At 44.2% G+C, this 26,165-nt stretch overlaps 1 protein-coding gene across 2 annotated transcripts in view; it reads left to right on the plus strand.

Annotated features, from left to right (window-relative positions):
• Nucleotides 1-26,165, plus strand: part of HENMT1 (HEN methyltransferase 1) — an 82,071-nt gene that overhangs the window by 55,292 nt on the left and 614 nt on the right. For both annotated transcript variants that reach the window (XM_073582867.1, XM_073582868.1), the window contains one exon: nt 2,764-2,941. In XM_073582867.1, coding sequence (XP_073438968.1) covers nt 2,764-2,941 — 178 coding nt within the window. The remainder of the gene's footprint in view (nt 1-2,763; nt 2,942-26,165) is intronic.

The following is a 26,165-nucleotide window of genomic DNA, read 5'->3' on the forward strand; positions in this document are numbered from 1 at the left end:
ATAAAATGCGATCAAAAATTCAAATGTAAATAAAAATGGTACCTCTGAAAACATCATCTTGTCCCACAAAAAATAAGCTGCCATAAAGATCAGTCAGCGGAAAAATAAAAAGTTATAGCTCTCAGAATGAAATGATGCAAAAACAATTTTTTGTTTTAATTGTGTAAAAGCGCGAAAACATAAAAAAACTATACGGTAGCTATAGGATTACTATTGGATAGGTGTCTTATAGATGCTTCTCCATTGCTAATCCGTTGGTTGGTTGGTTGGTTATCAGAAATCCAGGGAAACCTATGCTTTTTTTTTTAATTAATTCTTTACAGCGCAGGCGCCGGCTGATGAATACTCCCATCAGCTGCTCCTGCTCTCACTGTTGTTAACGGCAACAGACGTCGGCTGATGGGAGCAGTAGTCCCATCAGCTGACACCAGTGACCAGAGGTAAACTTTATACCTCCGATTACAACTGCGCGTGGGATTGTTAATCAATGCAGTACTCCCTGACGAAGGCAGCGTGCCGAAACGCACCTTGGGGAGGACGCCATCCTGGAGAGTGAGATCCATATCACTTTTGTAAGTACTACCATTTTTTCCAAATTTGGATTAACATTTAAACATTTATACTTTAAAGTCTCCTCTCTCTCTTCTATAGCATCTCCATTGTGCCTGCATACTTTCTTTTACTTTTTATATTCACTATGAATTCACATTAAAGGGAATCTGTCACCCCATTTTTCAAGTATCAGCTGCCGGCACCGGCATCAGAGGCTTATCTACAGCATTCTGTAATGCTGTAGATAAGCCCCCGATGAAACCTGAAAGATAATAAAAATGAGTTATATTATACTCACCGGGGGGCGGTCCCGTCTTGGTCCGATAGGTGTTGCGGTCCGGCGCCTCCCATCTTCTAACGGTGACGTCCTCTTCTTTGCTGCCTGTCGTGGCTCCTGCGCAGGCGCACTGCTCTGCCCTGTTGAGGGCAGAGCAGAATACTGCAGTGCGCAGGCGCCGGACCTCTCCCGGTGCCTGCGCACTGCAGTACTCTGCTCTGCCCTCAACAGGGTAGAGCAGTGCACCTGTGCAGGAACCACGGCGGGAAGCAAAGAAGACGATGTCACCGTTAGAAGCTGGGAGGCGCCGGACCGCAACACCCATCGGACCAAGACCGGACCGCCCCCCCCCCGGTGAGTATAATATAACTCATTTTTATTATCTTTCAGGTTTCATCGGGGGCTTATCTACAGCATTACAGAATGCTGTAGATAAGCCTCTGATGGCGGTGCTGGCAGCTGATACTTGAAAAATGGGGTGACAGATTCCCTTTAACACCTGGCTATATGAAAAAATTATTTCTCATTGGAGTTTTTCTTTACACCTAAAGCACTAAGCACTTTATTAATATGGGATATTGATAATACAGATGTTTGTATGCATTTTTCTTAATTGGCATTTACATTGAGATTGGCACTTTGCTTTTGGCCTTATGATAACAATTTTGGCCATTTTTTTGTACCTGGATGTGCGCCCTTGTTTTTAATGAATTGTTCGTACACATTGATTTGGTGTTCTGATTAGAACCTGTATATTACTATTATTAATAAATATTATCTATTTTTCACTTATTGCACTTTATGGTCGGCTTTCCTCTTTTTCGTTTGCTTGCTTCTGTGACATTCCAACTGTCCTTTTTTAGCCACTTTAGTCCATCTTCTGCAGGTGCAGGGATACTATCTGTGGTTACACGATACTTTTCATTACTTTTACACAGCAGCCATTGTGAGCATTCCTTTGTTTTGATTTTTTTGATGTCTATTACAGCATATTACAGGCAGGATCTTACAGGGTGCCCATCACTATAACACTGACAGGCTGGTATAACACACTCCTCTACATTTGTAGTGAATTTGTATAGAAGTATAACAGATTCTGGTACTGACTTAATAGAATCTATTAAGTTTCAGCTTTTTTCTGGATAAATTGCTGTGTTCTGCCAAACCAAGGCAATGGAAACAACCATCAGAAGAATCCAGTTGAAATATAAACCTTTAGATGGTTTTCCAGCCACATAAAAATTATAAATCAACCGAACATGTGTAAACAATAACAATTTCCCCAGTGCGCCTCCAATTCTGACCTCCTGTCCCCTTCTGATCTTTTTCTTTGCCAGTCCAGCAGCGATTTTACATTCTGCCACGTGATCACACCAGTCAATGGTTGATGTTAGCAAGATTGAAATTTCACCTAAATGGCCGTTATTTAACCGTCACATCACTGCATCAGTGTTCAATAAGACCAGCAGGGTAACGAGGAAACTTTAGGTGGGGTGTTTGAATGATAAGTTTGACTTTTTTATTTTAATACATATCTCAGTAGATTTAAGAAATGAAAAAATTGGGAATCGGAAACCTTTTTAAGGTTCATCTAAAATACTTTTTTTTTTTTTTTGGAAGAACAGTTTTTGGTGCAGTTTTTTGGACAAAAGCCAGAAGTGAATTCAAAATGAATGGGAAATATAAAGGAAGGACTTATACTTCTTGTATGTGATGTATTTAAAAAAACAACTGCATCCAGACTGAAGAGGTGTTTAAAAAAACTAACAAACAAAAAAAAATAAAAACCTGATGTGAAATCAACCTGAGGAGAACATTTATTATTGTTTGTAGCACTAAGGTCCAATAGTAAGAAATGACAGTTCATTCCCCAATTATCGGCATTGCCTAAATGGACCTTTACTGTGATTGTAACCTGTGTTTTGTTATCCCAGGGCTGTGAAAATTTCCAGACAATATAATTATACGGTTGAGTTTACTGGGGTTGGAAAAGCAGAACCAGAAACTAAAGATGTCGGTTATTGCTCTCAAATTGGAATATTCCGCAAAAACTACAACGAGAGCGAGGAATCCATCAATAACAAAAAGGGGCACAGAAGTGTTTACAAGAGAGTAAGTGATTTTTTTTCACTTATATTTGTGTATTTCCATATAAAGCACAGTTTTGATCAATCAAAGACCTGGACCATTCTTCCCTACCAGATGCTTCTTATTTTATGATTCATAAAGCTTCACTTTTATGTTACTTTAAATTTAATATTACTTTTTAATGAGATATTTATTTCGGGTAATTTTTTTTACCTGGAATACAACATTTTTTGTCATCCGGGGCATGACTAGGAGCTGTGGTGGCTTTCTTTATTTTTTTCTTTATTTTTTATTTTTTCTGTTTTGTCTTTATTTTAATAAATATTGTGTCCCCCCTCCTCCAATAAAGGTCTAAATTTCCTTTTTGGGGCACTTTACCATTATATTTTCTGTTTATGACAATCCTAGCTAGGGTTGTGGAATGATTGCCTAAAGTCTCTACCACCCCGGGACTTTTACTACTGTAGTTAGTGAGTCAGACGCTCCAGCTATCCCACACCAGCAGGACCGACCGCGGAGGCGATCCAAGCTGCATCAGTTTAGCTCATCATCCAGGTCAACGTTGGTCTCTCTAGGGAGGCGATTATGGTCTTGTTCCCCCCATCTCAGGTGGTACACTTCCCACAAAGGTCAGAACGTTGTTCCACCTCTAAGTCACATTTGCACCCCTATCAGGTAGGGAAGTTAAGAGAGATGACGTATAGTCTTGTTTCAGTTGAAAAGTAATCTCTAAGGGTTACAGCGGTGGATCACCATCCCTCCACTGAATCAAGGTTTTTTTTAGAAGGGGTTGATGTGTGTCTAGATCTTGTCTAACCACTAGTAGTTTTGGGGGGGTACTACATAAGGCATGGGAGCATCCAGACAGACTTTTCACAGACGTAGCTATGTGGAATTATTGTACCCCTTTCCAGCAGAGTTGGTAGTTTTTTCTTGTGGACACACCAGTGTCCCATTTTTCGGGATCTACCATCCTTCCTCTTACAGGGTTAGCAGCGCTGAGGGATCCTATGGACAGACACATTGAGTCCATGGAAAAGTCAACATTTGAGGCGGCAGGTTTTGCCCTGTGCACTGCTTTTGCCACTACTTGAGTGTCTAAGACAGCGACCACCTCGGCGAAACCCTTATGTCAAGGTGTCCTTTCTGATTCTCCTAGGGCTGAATTAGCAGTTGTAGCAGACTAGATCACTCAAGCAGGCAAGAATTTGTGTTCAGGATCCTTGTATGCAACCAACTGCTCATCTAAGGGATTGAGCAATATTGTGGCAAATGTCTCTTATAGGTCTGCCGTTTCAAGGTTCTCCTCTGTTCGGAACTATGTTAGTAAAGATCATTGCAGATGCACGCTTCTTCCTCAATGTAGGACTAACCATCCATTTCGAAGATGTGTGTCTCTTCATCCTTTTTGTCAGTTCCCATTGGCAAGTGGCCCCAACTGTCAGGTGAGACCTCAGGTTTAGAGACGTGCGAATATTTCAATGTTTGGTTCAGAATTTGCAATATTTGATTATTAATTCGTCAAATATTCGCCGAACATAGCCGAATGCCATTAACATCAATGGGAGGCAAAAACAAATGCAAGCACAACACCTTATAACGGCCCCAAATGCTGCCAAGACACATCAAATGAGGTACAGACACCAGGAAAGTGGCCTCAATTCACCCACAGTGCAGATTTTAGCATGTTACTGCAGCAATCAGCCAGGCATGAGTTATCAGGGTCTGGGACAGCATTTACAGCTTTCAATTGAAGGTCACAATAAGATGAGGTGGGTAAGGGATTGGTGTAGGGCCCCATTTCTGGGAGCCCTGATACCACATGTAACACCTCTACCTGCTTTCATATTGAACCACACGCAGGGGGCATAAATATCAGTTTTCTAGACTACCATTGTCAGAAAAATTTAAGGATAGTAACACGGGTAGTTGAGTCCAAGGAAGTGAAGGGGCCTGACTGTCACAGAGGCTTACTGCTACAGGCAACACGCATGAAGGAGACCTAACCAGGAGTCTACACATGTACAAAAATTAGTGGCAGACCCCGACAAAGTGTCATCAATTGCAATAAAGTAGAATTAGTATAGGATGTGCTCCACTATTGCCAATGCCATCCAGTGCACGTCTTGCCGCATGTATGAAATCCTTGAACAGCCGGTCGAGGGTGCATACTGCTGTGCGAGATGTGAGCACGTTGTGCATTTGGAAGCCCAGATACTGGATCTAAATGTGCAGCTGGCAACACTGAGATCCATAGACAATATGGAAAGGAGTCTTCTGCTCACTGAGCAGACACTCAATGGGATAGATGAGGGGGGGATGCTAGGTTGGAGCTGCAGGACAATGAAGCAGCTAGCTGGGTGACAGTTAGAAGGCGGGGTAGAGGGAAGAGCACCAGGGAGGCTAGTCCTGATCTGGCACACCCCAATAAGTTTGCTAAGTTGGCAGATGAGGGGAGTGTTAGTGCAGGAGTAGCACTGCTGCAGCAAGGCATGTCCTCTGAAAGCCGGAGGAGTGCCTGCTCCAGTAAGGGGGAAAATAGGAGAGCAGGGCAGGCCAGACAGGTTCTGGTAGTGGGAGACTCAATTATTAGGGGAACAGATAGGGCAATCTGTCATAAAGACAGGGATCGTCGAACGGTGTGCTGCCTACCTGGAGCTCGAGTCCGACACATCGCTGATTGGGTTGACAGATTACTGGGAGGGGCTGATGAGGATGCAGCGGTCATGGTGCACATTGGCACAAATGACAAAGTTAGAGGTAGGTGGAAGGTCCTTAAAGATGATTTCAAGGAATTAGGCTGTAAGCTTAAAGCAAGGACCTCCAAAGTGGTATTTTCGGAAATACTTCCTGTACCACGTGCCACGCCAGAGAGGCAACGGGAGATTAGGGAGGTTAATAAGTGGCTCAGGAATTGGTGTAGGAAGGAGGGGTTTGGGTTCCTGCAGAACTGGGCCGACTTCTCAGTTGGCTACAGGTTCTACACTAGGGACGGGCTGCAGCTGTGCTGGGGGAGAAAATGGCTAGAAGGTTGGAGGAGTGTTTAAACTAGGGATGGGGGGGAGGGTATTCCTTTTATAGGAGGGGAAGACAGTGCAGATAGAGACCTAGGCACAAATAATGAAATTGGGGGTGGGGGTGGCATGGGGGGGTGGGATTAGAACAGTTAATAATTTAAGAAAGAATAGAGGTGCAGAGAGATACATAAAGTGCATGTGTACTAATGCCAGAAGCCTCGCCAACAAAATGGAGGAATTGGAGTTAATGTTGTTGGAACATAATTATGACATGGTGGGGATATCTGAGACATGACTGGACAAGAGCCATGACTGGGCGGTTAATTTACAGGGCTATAGTCTGTTCAGAAATGACCGTACAAATAAACGAGGGGGAGGCGTGTGTTTATATGTAAAATCATCCTTAAAACCCATCCTTTGTGATAATATATAGGAATCTAATGAAAATGTAGAGTCCCTGTGGGTAGAGATAAGGGGAGGGGGGAAAAATAATAAATTACTGATAGGGGTTTGCTATAAGTCTCCAAAAATAATGGAAGCAACAGAGAATATCCTCATAAAGCAAATAGATGAAGCTGCGACTCAAGGAAAAGTCATTATTATAGGGGACTTGGGGACGTGGCCTAGCAGAGCATGGTGCTGGTCACATAATCCAGGAGCTCTGACGACTTCAGGCGGTGAAGCGGCTCACACATCTTACCGGCAGTTCCTTCAGCGGTGAATCTCCAGGCACTTAGTGTCACCCTGGGATCAGATGAGGCGGTCCAAAACCGGGCTCCGGAGCTCCCCCAGAAAGGTATCTGACTTCTTTGCCAGAGGCTCCAGGCTGGAGAGGAGTTGTAAGATGGCTGCTGCCTCCCCTCATGCTGCAAAGTCTGCAGGATCAGCACGTTCTGCTACTTCCTCTGCCTCAAGCAGAGAAGGCTCCATGGAGACTGCGGGCACTGTGGATTTGGCAAGCCCTGACAACCAGCCTGTCACAAAGGAGGAGATGAAATCCCTCTTTGCAGCTTTCAGGAAGTCTATGCAAAATGATATAAAGAGCATGTTGGCAGAGCTGAAGGGGGAAGTAGGAGCTATAGGGAACCGCACAGATCATTTAGAGAACAAAATGGAGGAGTTAACAGGGTCCCACAATGCACTGATAGATGAGCATGAGGAGCTTAAAGCTGAAGTCCGCAAGTTAACATCTAAAATGCTGGACCTGGAGGACAGATCCAGGAGAAGCAATGTTAGAATAAGAGGAATACCAGAAGAAATACATGATAAAGATTTGCTCCCCCTGTTACAGGACTTTATTCAAGCTGTTGTGCCTGAAGCATAAGGGAGAGATATCTTAGTGGACCGGATTCACAGAATCCCTAAGCCTCGAGGACTTAACCCTTCGAATCCCAGAGATACTATTGCCCGCATTCACTTCTATAAAACAAAGGAGGCCTTCCTGCTCGGTTTAAAGAAGAAACCTTCCCTGCCAGACAGATTTGCTCGCCTTTCGGTATTCCCAGACCTCTCAGCTGGCACGCTTGCGAGGAGGAGAGAATTCACCTCTTTTACAAAGATTCTACGTGATAAAGGCATTATATATCGTTGGGGATTCCCTATCAAGCTCATTGTCAGTAAAAATGGTAACACTCGGGTCTGCTTCTCTACTGCGCATCTTGGGAAAGTGTTTGAGGACTGGTATATTCCACCCCCTCCGCCATCTTCCTTGGATAAAGGTTCACCCCAAAACAGGAGAATTAACCCTGAATGATTTAAAGCTTGAAGTTCCCATAACTTTCGCCTTTTTAGGTTGTGGTCTCCATTTTTCTGGATTTTTTTTTTGTTTCTGCAGAGGGTGCTGGCTACTAAATTTTGTCGCCACATCCAGCCCACTTGCAGTTCCTGCCCCACGAGCGCCTTTTTTTCTCTCTTACTCATTGATATCCCTGAGGAAGGTGCCAGGAAGGGCGCCGAAACACGTAGGAAGGAATAAAGAAGTACTTTGTTACAACATCTTGCATCCCAGGTGATTTTGTGGACTCAGCAGCGCGGACTGTGGTACACCTTGCTTTCCATATTCTCTGGTAGTTTTTCCACATTGGAGTGGTCGGTGGAGGTCCTGCAGCAGCTGATACTGTGTTATGTCTTCAAGCCAGTTGTGGGTCACACAACTGGAATAGGTGAGTGGAACTGCATTACACCACTCACATCGTAGTGTCACTAGTGATAGGGCACTATTGCGCCTCTTGTTCCCCCACCCTTTTTGTATTAAAGACAGATGCCAGGTCTAAGAGAAGGAGGAGGACAAACATGTCGTTTTCATTTGGCGGTTAGTAGGTCATTGGTGATTTTAGTCAGGGCAGTTTCAGTGGAATGCTACTGTCTGAAGTCAGATTGTACACAGTCAAATTGGGAGTAAGAGGAGAGATGGGAGGACAGTTCAAAATGTGCATGTTCCACAAGTTTGGTGGCATATGGGAGAAATGATATGGGACGATAGGAAGACACAGAGGATGGGTCAAGGGGGAGCTTTTTGAGGTTGGGTGTGATCAAGATATGTTTCAGTCAGAATGGAAGACACCAGTTTTTAGTGACACATTGAAGAGGAGGGTTATGCTTATGATGAAGACTGTGGTAAACTTTGGAATGAGTGGGACGTTATTGTGTCAAGTTGACAGGTGGTGGAGGCAAAGTATTCAGCTGAGATGAGAGGAGAGGGAGGGAGAACTTGTGGATGCAGGAAAGAATTGAAAGTACTGAATAGCTGTTTAAGGTTGTGAGACAGATATGATATGAGGGATGAGAAGTCGGTTTGTTTTGTTGCAGTCAGAATTTGCATTTTTACAACTTCTGTTACTGGACGGGAAACTCCGCTCCCTTTCTTTGGCAGCCGTACAACGGTACGCTTTGTATATGAGGGCCAGAAAGAACATGTGCTCCAGTAGATGGCAAGCGCTGCATCAAGTAGCCTCTGCTCCTCTTTCTCTACCTTAACATCACATACAGTACAGTCCTCTGTGGTGGCACCCCAATTAACATTTTTTCCCCCACATCACAACTCTCCAGGCATCCAAATGACCTTTGGGAACCATAGATGACTGAGTTTGCAGATCTCTTCACACATTGTATGCCATGGGCATGGAAAGTGTACTCTAAAGATTCACAGAGTCAAGAGGAAGAAAACATCTGCACCGATAGCCAAATTTTTTCTGTCTGAGATCTATGGCCGGATGAAGTTTTGTCTGAGCATAAACCAAACCATCTTTAACAGGCGTTAACCCCGTTGGGTGAACGTTATCCATTTGTGACAAGACTAAGATATTTGAGGCACCCGCGGACTGTACTGTGCTGTCAAGGCAAGAAGAGGAGGGTGACTCTCAGGGTGAGGAATGGGAGAACAGGGAGGATGACGATGAGGTAGTTGATCACACTTGGTGTAAACCGAGAGGCATGGAGCTGAGTAGCTCAGCAGAGGAGGAGGAAGTAGATAAGGAGGTTATGTAGACACAGTTATGCAACCATGACAACCAGTGCATCCTGAGGCCCAACTCTGGCAGTACACAGCAGCGTTCGCGGTTCTGCAGTTGCCTAGCTTGGGTCTTTTTTTCAGATAAGCAAAAAATCATGTTATCTGTCATCTTTTTTTAAAAATAACCTAGTAGAGTAAAAAAAATGAAATAATTTTAGTACTCTATGCATGACCTGCCACATGCGTAATCAACATGCATTAATATGGGAATATCATTGTGCTAAAATGCAGAATAGTGGGTCTCGCCAACCACTGTCCATCCCATCAACTGCATCTTCTGATTCTTCCTCCTCCCTCACCGTGGCAAGTATTGTCACATAGGTCTCCAGCCGAAGAATCTCCAGTTGTTTACCACTTACTGTTCGGGTGATTGAAATCCCGTCAGCTGATACAGAATTGGACATGCCTTCTTTTTTTTGCCTGATCTTACGTACCAAGCACACCCCATCTTTCTCAATTCACCGTCACATCCCTGCCTGCACCTCTCTCACAGTCCAGCAGCTTGTCATGTTCACCCTGCTCCACCCTGTGTCGGCACAGCAGCAAACCCTCGTTTGTGCAATTGTTCTCACTTAAAGGATTCTTCACTCCTACACATGGCAGAGTTAGTTAACAGTTTGAATTTCACCATCTTCAATCTACTAATAATAATAAACATTATTTATATATCACAAGCACATTACACATAGCTTGACAAGTCAGCAGTTCATATAAAACAGTCAAAAGGTACCAAGTTTAAGATAAACAATTAAAGCAAAAATAATGACGGCCCTGCTCCTCAGAGCTTACAATCTACAATGAGGTGAGGGTGACACCAATTTCAGGTGCTTATTTACAATGATGGTACCACCATCTTGAGGAAATGGGAGGTAGATAAAGGCTGCATGAGCCTTTTGGGCACGATTGAATTTTATGGTGAATTATGTTCAGAGAAGTAGAGAAGAAGCTATATATATATATATATATATATATATATATATACAGTGCCTTGCAAAAGTATTCGGCCCCCTGGAACTTTTCATCTTTTTCCCACATATCATGCTTCAAACATAAAGATACCAAATGTAAATTTTTGGTGAAGAATCAACAACAAGTGGGACACAATCGTGAAGTTGAACGAAATGTATTGGTTATTTTAAATTTTTGTGGAAATACAAAAACTGAAAAGTGGGGCGTGCAATATTATTCGGCCCCTTTAACTTAATACTTTGTTGCGCCACCTTTTGCTGCGATTAAAGCTGCAAGTCGCTTGGGGTATGTCTCTCAGTTTTGTACTTAGAGAGACTGAAATTCTTGCCCATTCTTCCTTGGCAAACAGCTCGAGCTCAGTGAGGTTTGATGGAGATCATTTGTGAACAGCAGTTTTCAGCTCTTTCCACAGATTCTCAATTGGATTCAGGTCTGGTCTTTGACTTGGCCATTCTAACACCTGGATATGTTTATTTGTGAACCATTCCATTGTAGATTTTGCTTCATGTTTGGGATCATTGTCTTGTTGGAAGACAAATCTCCGTCCCAGTCTCAGGTCTTTTGCAGACTCCAATGGGTTTTCTTCAAGAATGGTCCTGTATTTGGCTCCATCCATCTTCCCATCAATTTTAACCATCTTCCCTGTCCCTGCTGAAGAAAAGCAGCCCCAAACCATGATGCTGCCACCACCATGTTTGACAGTGGGGATGTTATGTTCAGGGTGATGAGCTATGTTGCCTTTACGCCAAACATATTGTTTGTCATTGTTGCCAAAAAGTTTGATTTTGGTTTCATCTGACCAGAGCACCTTCTTCCACATGTTTGGTGTGTCTCTCAGGAGGCTTGTTGCAAACTCCAAACAACACTTTTTATGGATATCTTTGAGAAATGACTTTCTTCTTGCCACTCTTCCATAAAGACCAGATTTGTGCAGTGTACGACTGATTGTTGTTCTAAGGACAGACTGTCCCACCTCAGCTGCAGATCTCTGCAGTTCATCCAGAGTGATCATGGGCCTCTTGGCTGCATCTCTGATCAGTCTTCTTGTTTGAGATGAAAGTTTAGAGGGACGTCCAGGTATTGGTAGATTTGCAGTGGTATGATACTCTTTCCATTTGAATTTGATTGCTGCACAGTGCTCCTTGGGATGTTTAAATTTTGGAAATCATTTTGTATCCAAATCCGGCTTTAAACTTCTCCACAACAGTATCACGGACCTGCCTGTTGTGTTCCTTGGTCTTCATGATGCTCTCTGTGCTTCAAACAGAACCCTGAGACTATCACAGAGCAGGTGCATTTATACGGAGACTTGATTACACTTAGGTGGATTATATTTATCATCAGTCATTTAGTACAACATTGGATCATTCAGAGATCCACAACGGACTTCTGGAGTGAGTTTCTTGTACTGAAAGTAAAGGAGCCGAATAAAATTACACGGCCCACTTTTCAGTTTTTGTATTTCCACAAAAATTTAAAATAACCAATAAATTTTGTTCAACTTCACAATTGTGTCCCACTTGTTGTTGATTCTTCACCAAAAATTTACATTTGGTATCTTTATGTTTGAAGCATGATATGAGGGAAAAGGTTGAAAAGTTCCAGGGGGCTGAATACTTTTGCAAGGCACTGTGTATGTGTGTGTATATATATATATATATATATATATGTGTGTGTGTGTAAAAAATAGGAACAGCACAAAATACCTTAGAGCAGTGCACGCTTTATGTCCTTAGATAATAGGAAAAAAAAATATTGCCATATCCGAAACGTCGCCACGCCACTAAGCTATAAAACAGTTCACACCACTACTATTTTGGTGCTGCTTTTGTTTTCCATATATATATATATATATATATATATATATATATATATATATATATATATATATATAGGACTTTGATTAGGGAGCGTGATAGGCTGCCCTAAACATGTGTTTTTAGGGGACACCTAAAAATGTCTAAGCTGTGGTTATACTCCTAGTTTCATGGGGCATAAAAGGTAAGAGGTGAGTCATCTAGGTAGGAGATTAAACTGAACCGGACAAATTCCAGATCAGGGGTGTTACTGTCTTTGTGTGTCTCAGAGCTTGAAAGATTTGAGAGGCCACTAGAATTGGCTAGAGAGAGAAGCTGGGTTGCAGTTGGGGAGGTGGAGCTGTTGAAGTCTCCCTGGATAAGGGTTGTCATGTCTGAAGACATGAAGTGTGGCCGCAACACATAAAAGTGGTCAAGGAAGGTGGGTGAGCCTGGGGGCTGGTATATGACTGCTACTCTGAGGGAGAGGGGATGGAACACCCTGATGGTGTGAACCTCAAAAGAGGAATGGCGTCCAATCTGCCTGCATTTATTTATTGGGTTAAACAAGATTGTTGTTGGCAGCTAGGAGTGTAGGGTTGTCATGGAGTTAGCAGTGATCGTACAGCGGGATACACTCATATTCCATGTGTTGTAATCTGGACGTGGACAAGCCGTACGCTCACTAGTACTTTTCTGAGAACTAATTATTGTGAGCAGCCTGCGGCCTCCTTGGATGATTTGTGGCCCAGTCGTGTCATTGTCTGGATGATAGGGGCCAGCTGAGAGCTATTTGCTACTAAGATTACAGTGCTTGTTTCTGTATGATTCATGGCCTGTGATCTCTGTGATTAATGCATGGACACTCCAATCTGTTGGCCACGGAAATGCAGCCTTTACACCTTATGGATACAGATGGTTTCCGAAAGCTGATGGCCGTCGCAGTCCCCCCAATACCAGTTGCCCAGTCACCATTACTTCTGTAAGAAAGATATGCCTGCGCTACAGCAACAAGTCGCAGACAACATCACCTGTTCCCTGAAAAATTCTGTGTCTGCCAGGGTGCATTTCAACAATGACACCTGAACGAGCAAGCTTGGACAGGGGAATTACAGCTAGATGACTGGGCACTGGGTGACTCTGTTGGCTGTAGGGGCAGTTGGGGAAGAGCGGCTCCACAAGTTTTGCAATCCCCAAGGCGTGCAGGGCGCTTGGGGATGGAAAAATAAACCACTACACACCATAAGATGAATGACTAAACTATTAGACAACAGTGGTTGGAGAACTAAACTACTAAACAGCTATGATTGCAGGACTAAACAAATACACACCAGAACATTACTACACAACAGGGGTTGGAGAGTTAAAGGGAACCTGTCACCAGTTTTTGAGCCTATGAGCAAATGCCACCACCTTTAACTGCTCCTGTGCTACATTCCACATATCAATCAAAGCAGGAGGAAGCGATTAGGAGCAGAGAGGAGGGACATACGCTGCAGCAAAAACGCCCATCGGACCGGACCACTCTTATTTACATACAGCGTGGGAGCATATCAAATGGTATTTTTGGGGACATACAGAGGGAGTCAGGAGCTGACAGACACGTTTGTGGAATGCAGCACAGGAGGAGTTAAAGGTGGTGGCATTTGTTCATAGGGTCAACAACTGGTGACAGGTTCCCTTTAAAGCACTAGACAGCAAGGTTTCACTAGACACCAAGTTTTGGAATCCTCAGGGCTTGTGGAACAAACCTCTGTATTTAATACTTCCTCCAGTGCTTCTGCCTCCTCCACTTCCTTTAAGACCTCCACCTGTGCCTTCTACCTCTGCCTTAATGAAACAAACATTACAACACTGCAGAGGGAATCACCCCCACCTCTGTACTGCGCAACCACTGCTCACTGCAATCAGGTACTGTTTAAATTAATATGTCTTGGAGATCGCAGTCATACAGATCAACAGTTGTGGACAGCTATCCATACCGAGGTTGCGCAATAGTTGCTGTGGTACAGTAAAGGGTGTTTTACTGGATGGGAGATACATTTCTCCCAGCAGGTTAATGTTTGGCCGGCTTTTTCCCTAAAGACAGGACCTGCGATGATGTCATGGTCACGTGATCAGCCCATGTGATGTTTACCTCACTTGTAGGAGGGGTTATGGGCTATGTAATGGAGGTTGGTGTTTGGCACATGGTGAGTGTGTCTGGAAGTTACAGGAGCTTGGCTGGACTTAGCCTGAACTTGTATACAGGATCCCCGTGCTGCAGGACTATAGCAGCAAGACTCTCAACAACCCTGGGAATAGCACCTAGCGGACGCCGCAGACCTGGCAGCCGCTAAGTTAAGCCCGTCCCGTGCAAGGGGTTGAGTCTGGGACCAGTGGTTCTTCAAACTGGGGTATATTTGTGTTTTTCCTTACTTTCTGTTAATCTGCTGTTTGCAACATGACATTAAACCACTAAAATTGGACTTTAAGCCTGTGTGTTGCCTCGTTACTGCAGCCCTGCCATTACCTACCTGAGCGAATCCCTACAATTGGTGGAGAATGCGGGCAAATGCAGTGAGGCCAGGCTGTTTTTCTTATTTTTGATTTGTACCCCAGCCTATGTCCTGGGTGAAATATCTGGCACAGACCCAGGCGGGGAACTTTCCAGAAATGGAGGCCACTGTAAAAATGCTCATAGAGGCCATGCGACAGCAGCAGCAGGCTATGCAGCAGCAGGCTACATAGCAGCAGGCTATGCAGCAGTAGGCCATGCAGCAGCAGGAGGCCATGCCACAGCAGGCTATGCAGCAGCAGGAAACCAATTAGCTGTTGATACAGCATATCACGACAGCGCAGACAAAAGGAACTAACCGGGGAATCCCTGATGTCTGGAAAGCGGTTCGTACAGCGGTTCCCAAAATGGAGAAGTCGGACGATGTGGAAACGTACCTGGAGATGTTCGAAGGAGTCGCTGAGAGAGAGAAGCTACACCGGGACCAGTGGGCAGAAATCATCGCTCCGTTTCTGGCCCCAGGACCTTTGAAAGCGTATCAGGACCTACCCACGGAGCAAAGGGCGGACTACACGTTCGTCAAGGGTGAGATACTGGCACGTCTTGGGGTAAATGTGTTAGTTCGGGCCCAGCGGGTACACCAGTGGGAGTTTACCCCCTCCAAGCTGGCTCAGTCCCAGTATTACGACCTGATGCACCTGTTATGAAAGTGGTTGCAGCCTGAGGTGTTGTCCCCCATGGCCATGCTGGACCGCATAGTGACTGATAAGTTTTGGAGGGATTTTGCCCTCCTCCCTCCAGATATGGGTCGGACAGGCATCCCCTACTAAAGCCATGCAGATGATAGACCTTGTGAGGAACTGAAATACTTTCCCAGCACAGATGACTAGTTACCTCAATTTATGTTGTATTTACATGCAATGACCTTATTTGGTGGGGGAATATGTGCCTTTCTTTCTCTCGGCAGGGGGGCCTCTTGGGTTCACACCACTCCAGACTGGCTGGAGACTTCACTCTCTGTGAATTCAATGTACATTGGTTAGGGGGTTGGGAGTAGAGTTGAGAGACTTGATGGGGGAGTGCAGTTGTGTCTGAGGATCTGAAGCGAAAGGAGCAGAGTTAAGGCCGCTCCTGGAACCCATGAATGGACTATCGAACTTGGAACTAAGTTTTCTCGGGCTTCGGTCGTGAGATCTATATTCCCCTAGGAATTATCCCATGGACTATTTTTACTGACTTGTTGCTGATCCCGTGGACTGGGGCATTACATTGGGGTCATCTACCTGGACTTACTGAAATGCTTGTATGGATACAAATAAAACTTGTTGCATCGTTAACCTGCCTAGGTGATTACTAACACCCACAACTCTAGATCTTCACAGACCTCATAGAAAGGTATGGGGCTACCAAAGAGCTACAGGGAGGGACTCCCCGGAATATAACAGGAAGGTTCCCCAAGTCTTCACCCCTGGTTCGGCGAGCGGAGCCCAGGAAGGCCGCTCAGGACTTATCTGGGGAAGTAAGGAGCCCCATAATCTGCTGGCGGTGCCAGGAACCAGGTCATATAAGAGCTGATTGCCCCCACCTGGCTGAGCCCATTGACACAAACTTTGGGTACCACCAGTCTCACTATGCCGGACCAATGTGTGCAATGGGCACCCCGAAAGGTTCTAATATGGAACATTTGTGTCGGGTTGAAGTGGAAGGCACCCCGGCTGTGGCCCTATTGGACTCAGGGAGTCTTGTAACCCTGGTATGAGCCAGCTGGATACAAAGCAGCGAGTATACGGGTCGGAAAATAGGGGTGTTTTGTATACATGGGGACTTAAAAGACTATCCCACCGTGCTAGTGGTGATAAACACGCCAGCGGGATGGCAGTGCCACGAGGTGGGGGTTGTAACTAATCTACTTTATGAAGTGATAATTGGAAGAGACTTTCCTTTATTTTCTGTGCTGTGGCCATCTGTTGTCCCACCCATGGAGCAACTGCAGGCACCAGAGGTTACATTCCCCAGAAGTAGGGCGTGAACCTGGTGGCCCGGAGGAAGAAGTGCTGGCGGTAGGGGTAACCTTCCCTTCTGTGGAGGAGGAGAAGAATTCTTCCATAGAAGTATTGGCTGGAAAGGTGGAAGACTTGCCGCCGGGACCCGAGTTGTCAGACTTGAATGTAGCAGGTGACAATTTTGGTATGGCGCAACTCCGAGACCCTACTTTGGCCCAGGCCAGAGAAAATGTACTGTTTGTTAATGGGGAACCCCAACAACGTGGGGCAGCTACAGTGTTGCCACGCTTTGAGCTGAACCAAGATTTGTTGTACCGAGTGGAGAAAATATGTAGGGAAATGGTAAAACAGTTACTGGTACCTCAGGCATATCGTAGGCTGGTAATGGACTTAGCGCATGCACATGTACAGTACTTTGGGGGGCATTTGGGCCAAAAGAAAACCCTAGACCGAATTCTGCAGCGGTTCTACTGGCTAGGGGTCCATGAAGAAGTTAAACGGTACTGTAATTCCTGTCCAGTGTGCCAGGTAACCAGTCCCCAGCCTCACTTTCGGAGTCCCTTGGTGCCTTTACCAATCATAGAGGTACCCTTTGAGAGAGTGGCAATGGATCTGGTCGGGCTTCTCAATAAGTCGGCAAGGGGACACCAACACATCTTGGTAGTTCTAGATTATGCTACCCGATATCCTGAGGCCATTCCTGTGCACCACACATCAGCTAAGCTTATAGCAAAGGAACTCATGGGCATGTTTTTGCGGGTGGGAATTCCTCAAGAAATTTTAACAGACCAGGGAACCCCCCTTTATGTAAAAAATGATGAAAGAACTCTGCCGTTTGCTAAATGTTCAACAGTTGCGCACATCGGTCTATCATCCCCAAACAGATGGTCTGGTAGAAAGAATCAATAAGACGCTGAAGAACATGTTAAAAAAGGCAGTTTCCAAAGATGGGAAGGACTGGGATCTCTTATTGCCATATTTGTTGTTTGCAGTGCGGGAGGTGCCTCAGGCATCTTCGGGGTTCTCGCCCTTTGAACTATTGTACGGCAGACATCCACGGGGCTTACTCGATATAGCCAAAGAGGCCTTGGAGAACCAACCTACCCCCTACAAAAGTGTGATTGAACATGTTGCAAAAATGCAAGAATGAATGGAGACAGTCCTACCCTTAGTCCAGGAACATATGGAGGCAGCACAACAGTCACAGAGTCGGGTCTATAACCAGGGGGCTCGAGTAAGAACCTTTAGCCCTGGGGATCGGGTGTTGGTACTTGTGCCTACCTTAGATAGTAATTTTCTTGCAAGGTGGCAGGGACCCTACGAGATCATGGAAAAGGTGGGGCCAGTAGACTACAAGGTACACCAGCCAGGACGGAGAAAGCCAGAACAGGTTTACCATGTTAATTTGCTTAAACCATGGAAAGATAGAGAAAACCTTGGTGGGGATAGTCCGCTGCCTGCGTTTCAGATGGAGAAGGCTCCATCACCTCGAGGCGAGGCAGGAGAAGCCCAACCCGCAGTCAAAATTGCAGACACTTTGTCTCCTAGACAGGTTCAGGAGGTCCGGGAGTTAATTAGCCAAAATACAGATGTTTTTTCGGAGCTCCCCGGACGCACCTCCCTAATCCAACATGACATTGTCACGGAGCCACAGGCCAAAGTCCGACTAAAGCCATTTCGGGTGCCTGAGGCACGGCAACAAGCCATCTTGGAAGAGGTAAAAACTATGCTACAGTTAGGGGTCATAGAAGAGTCTCAAAGTGAGTGGGCCAGCCCAATAGTCCTAATACCCAAGCCTGATGGGTCTCTAAGATTCTGTAATGATTTTAGAAAACTTAATGACATTTCAAAGTTTGACGCCTACCGTATGCCCCGGGTTGAAGAGTTGATAGAGCAATTCGGGCAGGTACGGTATTTTACAACTCTGGACCTCACAAAAGGTTATTGGCCGGTACCCCTAACAGAGGCGGCGAAGGAAAAAACGGCTTTTGTAACACCCGAGGGGCTGTTCCAGTATAAGGTGTTGCCCTTTGGGTGTTGCATGGCACACCAGCAACGTTCCAGCGATTAATGGATATTGTTCTCTGTCCCCATTGCCGCTATACCTCAGCCTATCTATACAATATTATTGTGTACAGCACCGACTGGGAAAGTCACTTAGCAAAAGTACAGGCAGTGATAGACTCTCTGCGACAAGCAGGGCTAACTGCCAACACAAAGAAGTGTTCCATAGGGTTGGACCAAGCTCGGTACTTGGGTTACGTCATTGGGAGAGGAGTGCTCAAGCCTCAAGTAAACAAAGTGGAGGCAATTCAGAACTGGCCCCGTCCCCTCACAACAAAGCAGGTAAAAGCCTTTTTAGGTTTGGTTCAGAACAGGAAAAATGTGGTCAGACAATCCGCGCTGCAAATCACTAAAAACTCGGATTATTAATACAGTGGTCTTTATTCTACGCGTTTCAGAGTCTCACAGAACTCCTTCCTCAGGAAAAAACCTGATTTTTTTTCCTGAGGAAGGAGTTCTGTGAGACTCTGAAACGCGTAGAAATCCAAGTTTTTAGTGATTCGCAGCGCGGATTGTCTGACCACATTTTTCCTGTTCTGAATCTTCTATGTTGGTCCCTCGTGGATCTGTGGTTCTGCAGCAGCGAATCCTCCATTGCCTGTTACAAAACTCCATTTGGTGAGTGTATTACTTGCAATTGTTATCTGCAAACCGAATAATGCATTATTGTGCTATTTCTCTTTTACAGCATTTTTAGTTTTGGTGGGATATTTCAGGCGGTTCATTCCCAAATTTGCAACCCTGTCCGCGCCTTTAACAGACTGCTTAAAAGGGAGGAAATCTGTGATGGTCCACTGGAATGATCAGTTAGAGGAGGCCTTTACAAAGTTAAAAGGGGTACTGTGTGGTACACCAGTCCTGATCACTCCTAATTTCAAAAAAGAGTTCGTTGTGCAGATGGATACTTCTGAGATAGGGCTCGGGGCCGTGCTGTTTCAGGAGGTTAACGGGGAAGAGCATCCCGTTAGTTTCCTAAGCCGGAAGCTTACCCCAGCTGAAACCAGGTACAGTATTGTGGAGAGAGAGTGCCATCAAGTGGGCACTGGAGTCATTGCGCTACTATTTGCTGGGGAGAACATTTCGGTTGGTGACAGATCATTCCCCTCTTACGTGGATGAGTCAAGCTAAGGAGATGAATGCCCGAGTCACCAGGTGGTTCCTGTCCCTGCAAAATTTTAAATTTTCAGTAGAACATCAGGCAGGCAGGCTACAGGGGAATGCAGATGCCCTGTCCAGAGTTCACTGTATGTCTTGTGTCCACCCCCTTAGTGTTGAACATAGGAGGGAGGTATGTGGTACAGTAAAGGGTGTTTTACTGGATGGGAGATACATTTCTCCCAGCAGGTTAATGCTTGGCCGGGTTTTTCCCTAAAGACAGGACCTGCGATGATGTCATGGTCACATGATCAGCCCATGTGATGTTTACCTCACTTGTAGGAGGGGTTATGGGCTATGTAATGAAGGTTGGTGTTTGGCACATGGTGAGTGTGTCTGGAAGTTACAGGAGCTTGGCTGGACTTAGCCTGAACTTGTATACAGGATCCCCGTGCTGCAGGACTATAGCAGCAAGACTCTCAACAACCCAGTGAATGGCACCTGTCGGACGCCGCAGACATGGCAGCCGCTTAATTAAACCCGTCCTGTGCAAGGAGTGAGTCTGGGACCAGTGGTTCTCCAAACTGGAGTATATTTATGTTTTTCTTACTTTCTGTTAATCTGCTGTTTGCAACGTGACATTAAACCACTGAAATTGGACTTTAAGCCTGTGTGTTGCTTCGTTACTGCAGCCCTGCCATTACCTACCAGAGCGAATCATTACACTGCCTACACTCAACCTGGAGCCAGGGAAGTTCGTGTGCGCTAACGGTGCAAACCTGGTGGCGGCCCTTCACCTGGCCAACCTTACACACGTGCCTTGCATGGCTCGCATCCTCACCCTGATGGTACAGCAATTCCTACACCACTGTCCCAGCATGGATGCGCTGCTGTAAAAAAAACTGTCGTCGTGTGTTCACTTTCACCATTCCACTTAAGTTGGTATAGAGATCTTTTGGACTATCGGTTAACCGATTGATATGTGAAGTGGTGATATCTTGGAATTAAACTCTGCACATGTTGCAGCGACTGTGGCGGTAGCACCGAGACCTGGTTCAGTATGACATTTTGCATAGCCTGGCACATTGCAGTACGGACGTGGTGCAATTCACACTTGCATAATGGACACAGATGAAGGACCTCTGCACCCTTCTGCATGTTTTCGAAATGGCTGCTAAGATGGTTAGCGGTGACGATAGCATCACTATTACTGTCATCTAAATGCTGGACCACACTTTAAATAGTCTGGGTGAGGAGGTGGTGGCTGTCCAAGGGGAGGACAAGGAAGCAGAGGAGGATGCCTTTAGGGCTAACAATATCTCTAAGTTCAGGTCTGTTGTCTCACAGGCGGTTGTCATGGGAGGAACAAATAGAGGAGGAACAAATGGAGAAGGTCCTTGAAAAGGACGAGAAGGAAGAGGTGATGGACACACACCAGTTAGGAGATGAAGAGGATAATGATTCCCTCTCTGTTGTCCTTGATTGCCACAAGGGGATGGAGGAAGAAAGCTTGAGTGTTATCCCGCCACCAACCCACTGTGGAGTTGGCCAAATGAAAGAGACTGACCCATGTGCGCCTTCTTGCAGCACAATCTGCAACATGATTGTTACACGTAGAGTTATGATACGAAATACTGCTGACTTCTGGGTGCCAGTGTATTCTATCCATAATACAAAAGTACATTTTGCCAGTTGCCTTTCCCCCTGAAAAAGAGATGTGCCCATTCTGCAGTATCAAAATATGCTTGAAGACAATCTTAACATTGGTTTTCCCCAGGACAGCAGTGACGCACACAGTTTGCATCACAGTGATAGGCTTCCAACCCCAGAAACGTTGAGTCGTCAAGCAAAAACATTAGCAGCCTTGCATCGCTGGAGTCCTGTGTTTCAACTCCACCAAGGACAACATCTGCAAAGAGTTTGTATGTTCTAAATGTGTATGCAAGGGTTTCCTCCCAGTATTTATTTTTCTACCCACATTCCAAAGACATACAGATAGTAAATTTCGATTGTGAATCCTATTGGTGACAGTGGCAGTAATGTCTGTAAATGTCTGTAAAGCGATTGTTGAATTATTGGCATTATATACCATATTTTTCTGACTATAAGATGCACCAGACCATAAGACACAACCCAAATTTTCAGAAGGAAAATGGGGGAAAAAAATTAATGCGTCAAAAGGGGGTCCATCTTACAGTCCTGAATTCAGCTTACCCGAAGGGGATCGGCAGCACTGGTAGCAGCAGGAGTCGGGTGATTCTTGCGGTGGTCCGATGCTGCAGGACGATGATCTCTCTCCCATCCTAGCCTGGTGTGGCTGGGGCGGCAGGATCAGCGGTGCTCGATGGTGTGGGGGGCTCCGGCGACATTTTCTGAAAGCCCAGAGCCCCCCCACCGGAAGAATTGCCCGACTCCTACTGCCACCACGCTAAGTGTAAGTACCATACATTCCAACTATAAAACACCCCCCGTTTTCCCCCAAAAAATGTGGGAAAAAACTGCGTCTTATAGTCCGAAAAGTAGGTTAAGTGATAAAAATTGAAATTGATGTTCAGCCACACTCAGATGGCACAAATATCAGTTTCGTAGATTACTATTGTCAGAAAAATGTAAGAATAGTAACACGAGTAGTTGACTCAATGAAAATGAAGGACTGCTGGTCTCGGAGGCCTACTGCTACAGGCAACACACATGAAGGAGACTCAACCAGGAGTCTTCACATTTCCAAAAATGTATTGGCAGACACTAACAAAGTGACATCAATTTTACCACAGTAGAAATAATATAATAGGGAACAACAAATCTTCCACTACAGCCAACCCAGCAGATGGACACCCAACCAGGATTGTTCACATTTCAAACAATTAGTGGCAGACACCAACAAAGTGGTATCAATTTCAAGAGAGTAGAAAAAGTATAATATAGACCCATTCATCTTCCACTATAGCCAACCCAACAAATGGACACCCAACCAAGAGTGTACACATTTCCAAAAATTAGTGGCAGACACCAATAACGTGGCTTCAATTTCACCACTTACCCCATTTAGACCTTGAACACAGTATTAGTAACTAAAAATTAGATTTTTTTACTCTGCATCACTTCTGCACAGCTGAATTTCAGTGGCACTAAATGAGAAGGTGAAATATGGCGTGCTGAGTTGAGTTAATCACAGTAAAAAAAAATTCTGTGTGGATGAGGCCTGTATGACAAAAAAGATGTGCTCCAAACAATTTAAAACTGAGATCTCCCCTACTGTATGACGTTAGTAACAGAAGAATTTTTGGGGGCCTGTCGATAAGGCCTGTATAATATTGAGTGGATGCTCCAAACAATTTAAAAGTGTCATGTCCCCTTCTGTATGACATTAGCAACAGAAGATTTTTTTGTACCTGTCCATAAGGCCTGTATAAGATTTAGTGGTGTAACAGATGCGTGTCTCAAGCTAGGTATAAAAGATGCCGTGAGAAATTGGATGCCAAAGAAGCACATAATCTAGAAGATAGGCTCAATACTATTTCAAACTCAAATCTTGGCTGCTGTATCACATTTGTAAAAAAAATAAAAAAAATAAATTTTAATGTGCAACAGCGCTGCGCACAGAACAATTTCAATGCCACTAAATTAAAAGGTTGGATATAGCAGTCTGTATCACATTTATCAACAGAAAAAAATAAATATTTTAATGTGCTTGAGGTCTGCAGACAGCTTCATATCACCGCCACAAAATGACGATGTGGGATACGGCAGGCTATATCAAATTCAGCAACAGAAAAAATGAGAACTTTTTGAATGCGCGTTAGGTCTGCAGACAGGTTCATAAAAGTGCCACAACATGGCAATGTGGGATACGGCGGGCTGCATCTCATTCAGCAATAGAAAATATTCTATTTTTTTAATGTGCGTTAGGTCTGCAGACAGGTTCATATCACCGCCACAACATGACAACGTGGGATACAGCAGGCTGTATCACATTTAGCAACAGAAAAAAAATTATACTTTTTTTTAATGTAGAAACATACTACCCATGCCGTTTTTCCCTCACATGGAGAATAGGCAACACTGAAATAAACATACCGATCTAATAGTCATTAAAACAAATTTCGACCAAGAAGTGTTTTCAAAATATTATTAAAACCAATAAATTTTTAATTTAGACAGCTAAAATACATACAAACACTACAAATAATAAAAATTAGTGCCTCAAACCAAAACACAGAGGTCAGCTGAAGCAGAACGTATGAATAACCAGGGGATGACAATTAGTGGATCACAGATGATCTTTAGCATAAAAAATATAAAACCCTAACCGCAAAAAAACAGACATGTATCCACTATATTATACCTGCACAACACACATGCACATGCCAAAAAAGATCCTCTACCAAAGTAATGGCAAAGTTTCATCCAAATAGGAACCACTGTACCACCAACTGCCACTATTATGTCCTCAGAACTTTCTTGCTATAAACAGGGATAGCATCCCATGTCATATACATATTACCTGTATATGACATGGGTAAACGCGCGTTGGGGTTCGGAGGTCCAGCGAGTCACTAGACTGCACATGTGTGGCGGACGCCTACCCAGGTAATATGTCTCTTTTTTTTCGGCTTGTGCTATATACTTTTTATGCAAAAGATCATATGTGATCCACTAATTGTCAAAATTATTTAGACCAAAAATCCCAGAAAGAACAGAGGTTTAAATGATGAAAAAACGGGTTATAACGAATCTTTTCTCACAAAGCTAAATATCAATCTACTCCGCTCCCCCTGCTCTATAACATGGGACCTGCAGATTGGGCTGTATTTTCTTGGTTACAGGTTCCCTCTAAATGATTTGCATCTTTTAGTGCTCAAAGGTTGCAAAAATTGTGGATAAAGACAAAAATAAGAGCATTTTGGGATTTTGCATCAAATTGTGTGCTATTTTCAAGAATTTAGCGCAAAAAAGTCACCACATACTCCAAGACAAAAAAAGAAAAGTGACTGCAATAAATCAAAAAATTTTGAATCGGGCCATGGTCTCCGGATAGCTTTGCAAAGTATGTTTACTCTGCAATTTTGCAGTATAAAACCTACAAAAGACAAAGTGAGCAAAAACCCTGCTGTAACTAAAGCCCCCTTTACACATAGCGATATCGCTAGCAATATGTAAAAGCAAAAATACAAAGAAAAAACACACAAATTGAGCTTGGTTTGAGTTGATACACATGCAGCATATGTTGCATTGGCCATAAAACATAAAACCTGCAAAAGACAAAGTGAGCAAAAACCCTGCTGTATTTTTGCATTCTGTGCAAGCTGGGGTGTGGCCTCCCTCTCCTGAGCTGGAAATTGTATATAAGGCTTCCCCAGACTGGTGTCTACTGTTTGGGACCCAGTCCTTTTGTCTGCCCTTGTTCACACATTGAGGTCAACTTTGACACAAGGCAAGGTTTTTAATATTAGACAGTGTAGGACTATCCCGAACAGAGTTACCGTGTTGTGGTGGGATGGCTTTCATGCTACTTTTGATCAAAACCAGTATTACTAAAACCTCTGTATTATTTAGATGCACTTTTGCTTTTACTTATTTAGTTACAGCAGGGTTTTTGCTCACTTTGTCTTTTGCAGGTTTTATGTTTTATGGCCAATGTCAACATGCATTTATATGTTGCATGTACATCAACTCAAACCAAGCTCAATTTTTGTGTTTTTAATTTTGCAGTGATTCAGAGTAAAACATTCATGGCTGCAATTTCGCAGTCAGTGTTTGATTCATGTTGCCTGTAGCTCGGGCAGCATGAATATGGCTATTTCACTTTTAAAGGGAGTTTTTCACCAGGTTTTTTCACCTAATTTGAGCTCTGTATAACCTTTTTTCCAGTACTGATTGGCAGCTTTCTTCCTGTGCACAGTGTCCACCGAAAGCTGTCAATTAGTGGTGGGTGTGGGGCTATACAGAGCTCAACATTCAGAGAACTGCTAGATCTGCAGAAGATAAAACTGTGATTTATCAAAACTACAGCAAGCAACCCATAAAGTGATACACCGCTGGAATCAGGGTCTCTATCTCTACATTGTGCGGTTTTCAGATTAGGTGGCAAAAACCTGGTGACAGATTCCCTTTAAATATCACAGACTATATACAATAACAAAGGTAAGTAATAATAGGTGAGGCAGACACAACACTTTTCTGGGCATCTGTCCCACTAAGTAAAAGGGATATCCCAGATATTATTGGAGGTGAAAATGTTGGATCGGTTATAATGTAGGACTGAGTACAAGTAGAGATGTAACTTTTTTCTTCTC

The sequence above is a fragment of the Dendrobates tinctorius genome, unplaced genomic scaffold (genome assembly GCF_039654945.1).
Source record: "Dendrobates tinctorius isolate UK_male_01 unplaced genomic scaffold, ASM3965494v1 ptg000074l, whole genome shotgun sequence".
NCBI classification, from domain to species: domain Eukaryota; kingdom Metazoa; phylum Chordata; class Amphibia; order Anura; family Dendrobatidae; genus Dendrobates; species Dendrobates tinctorius.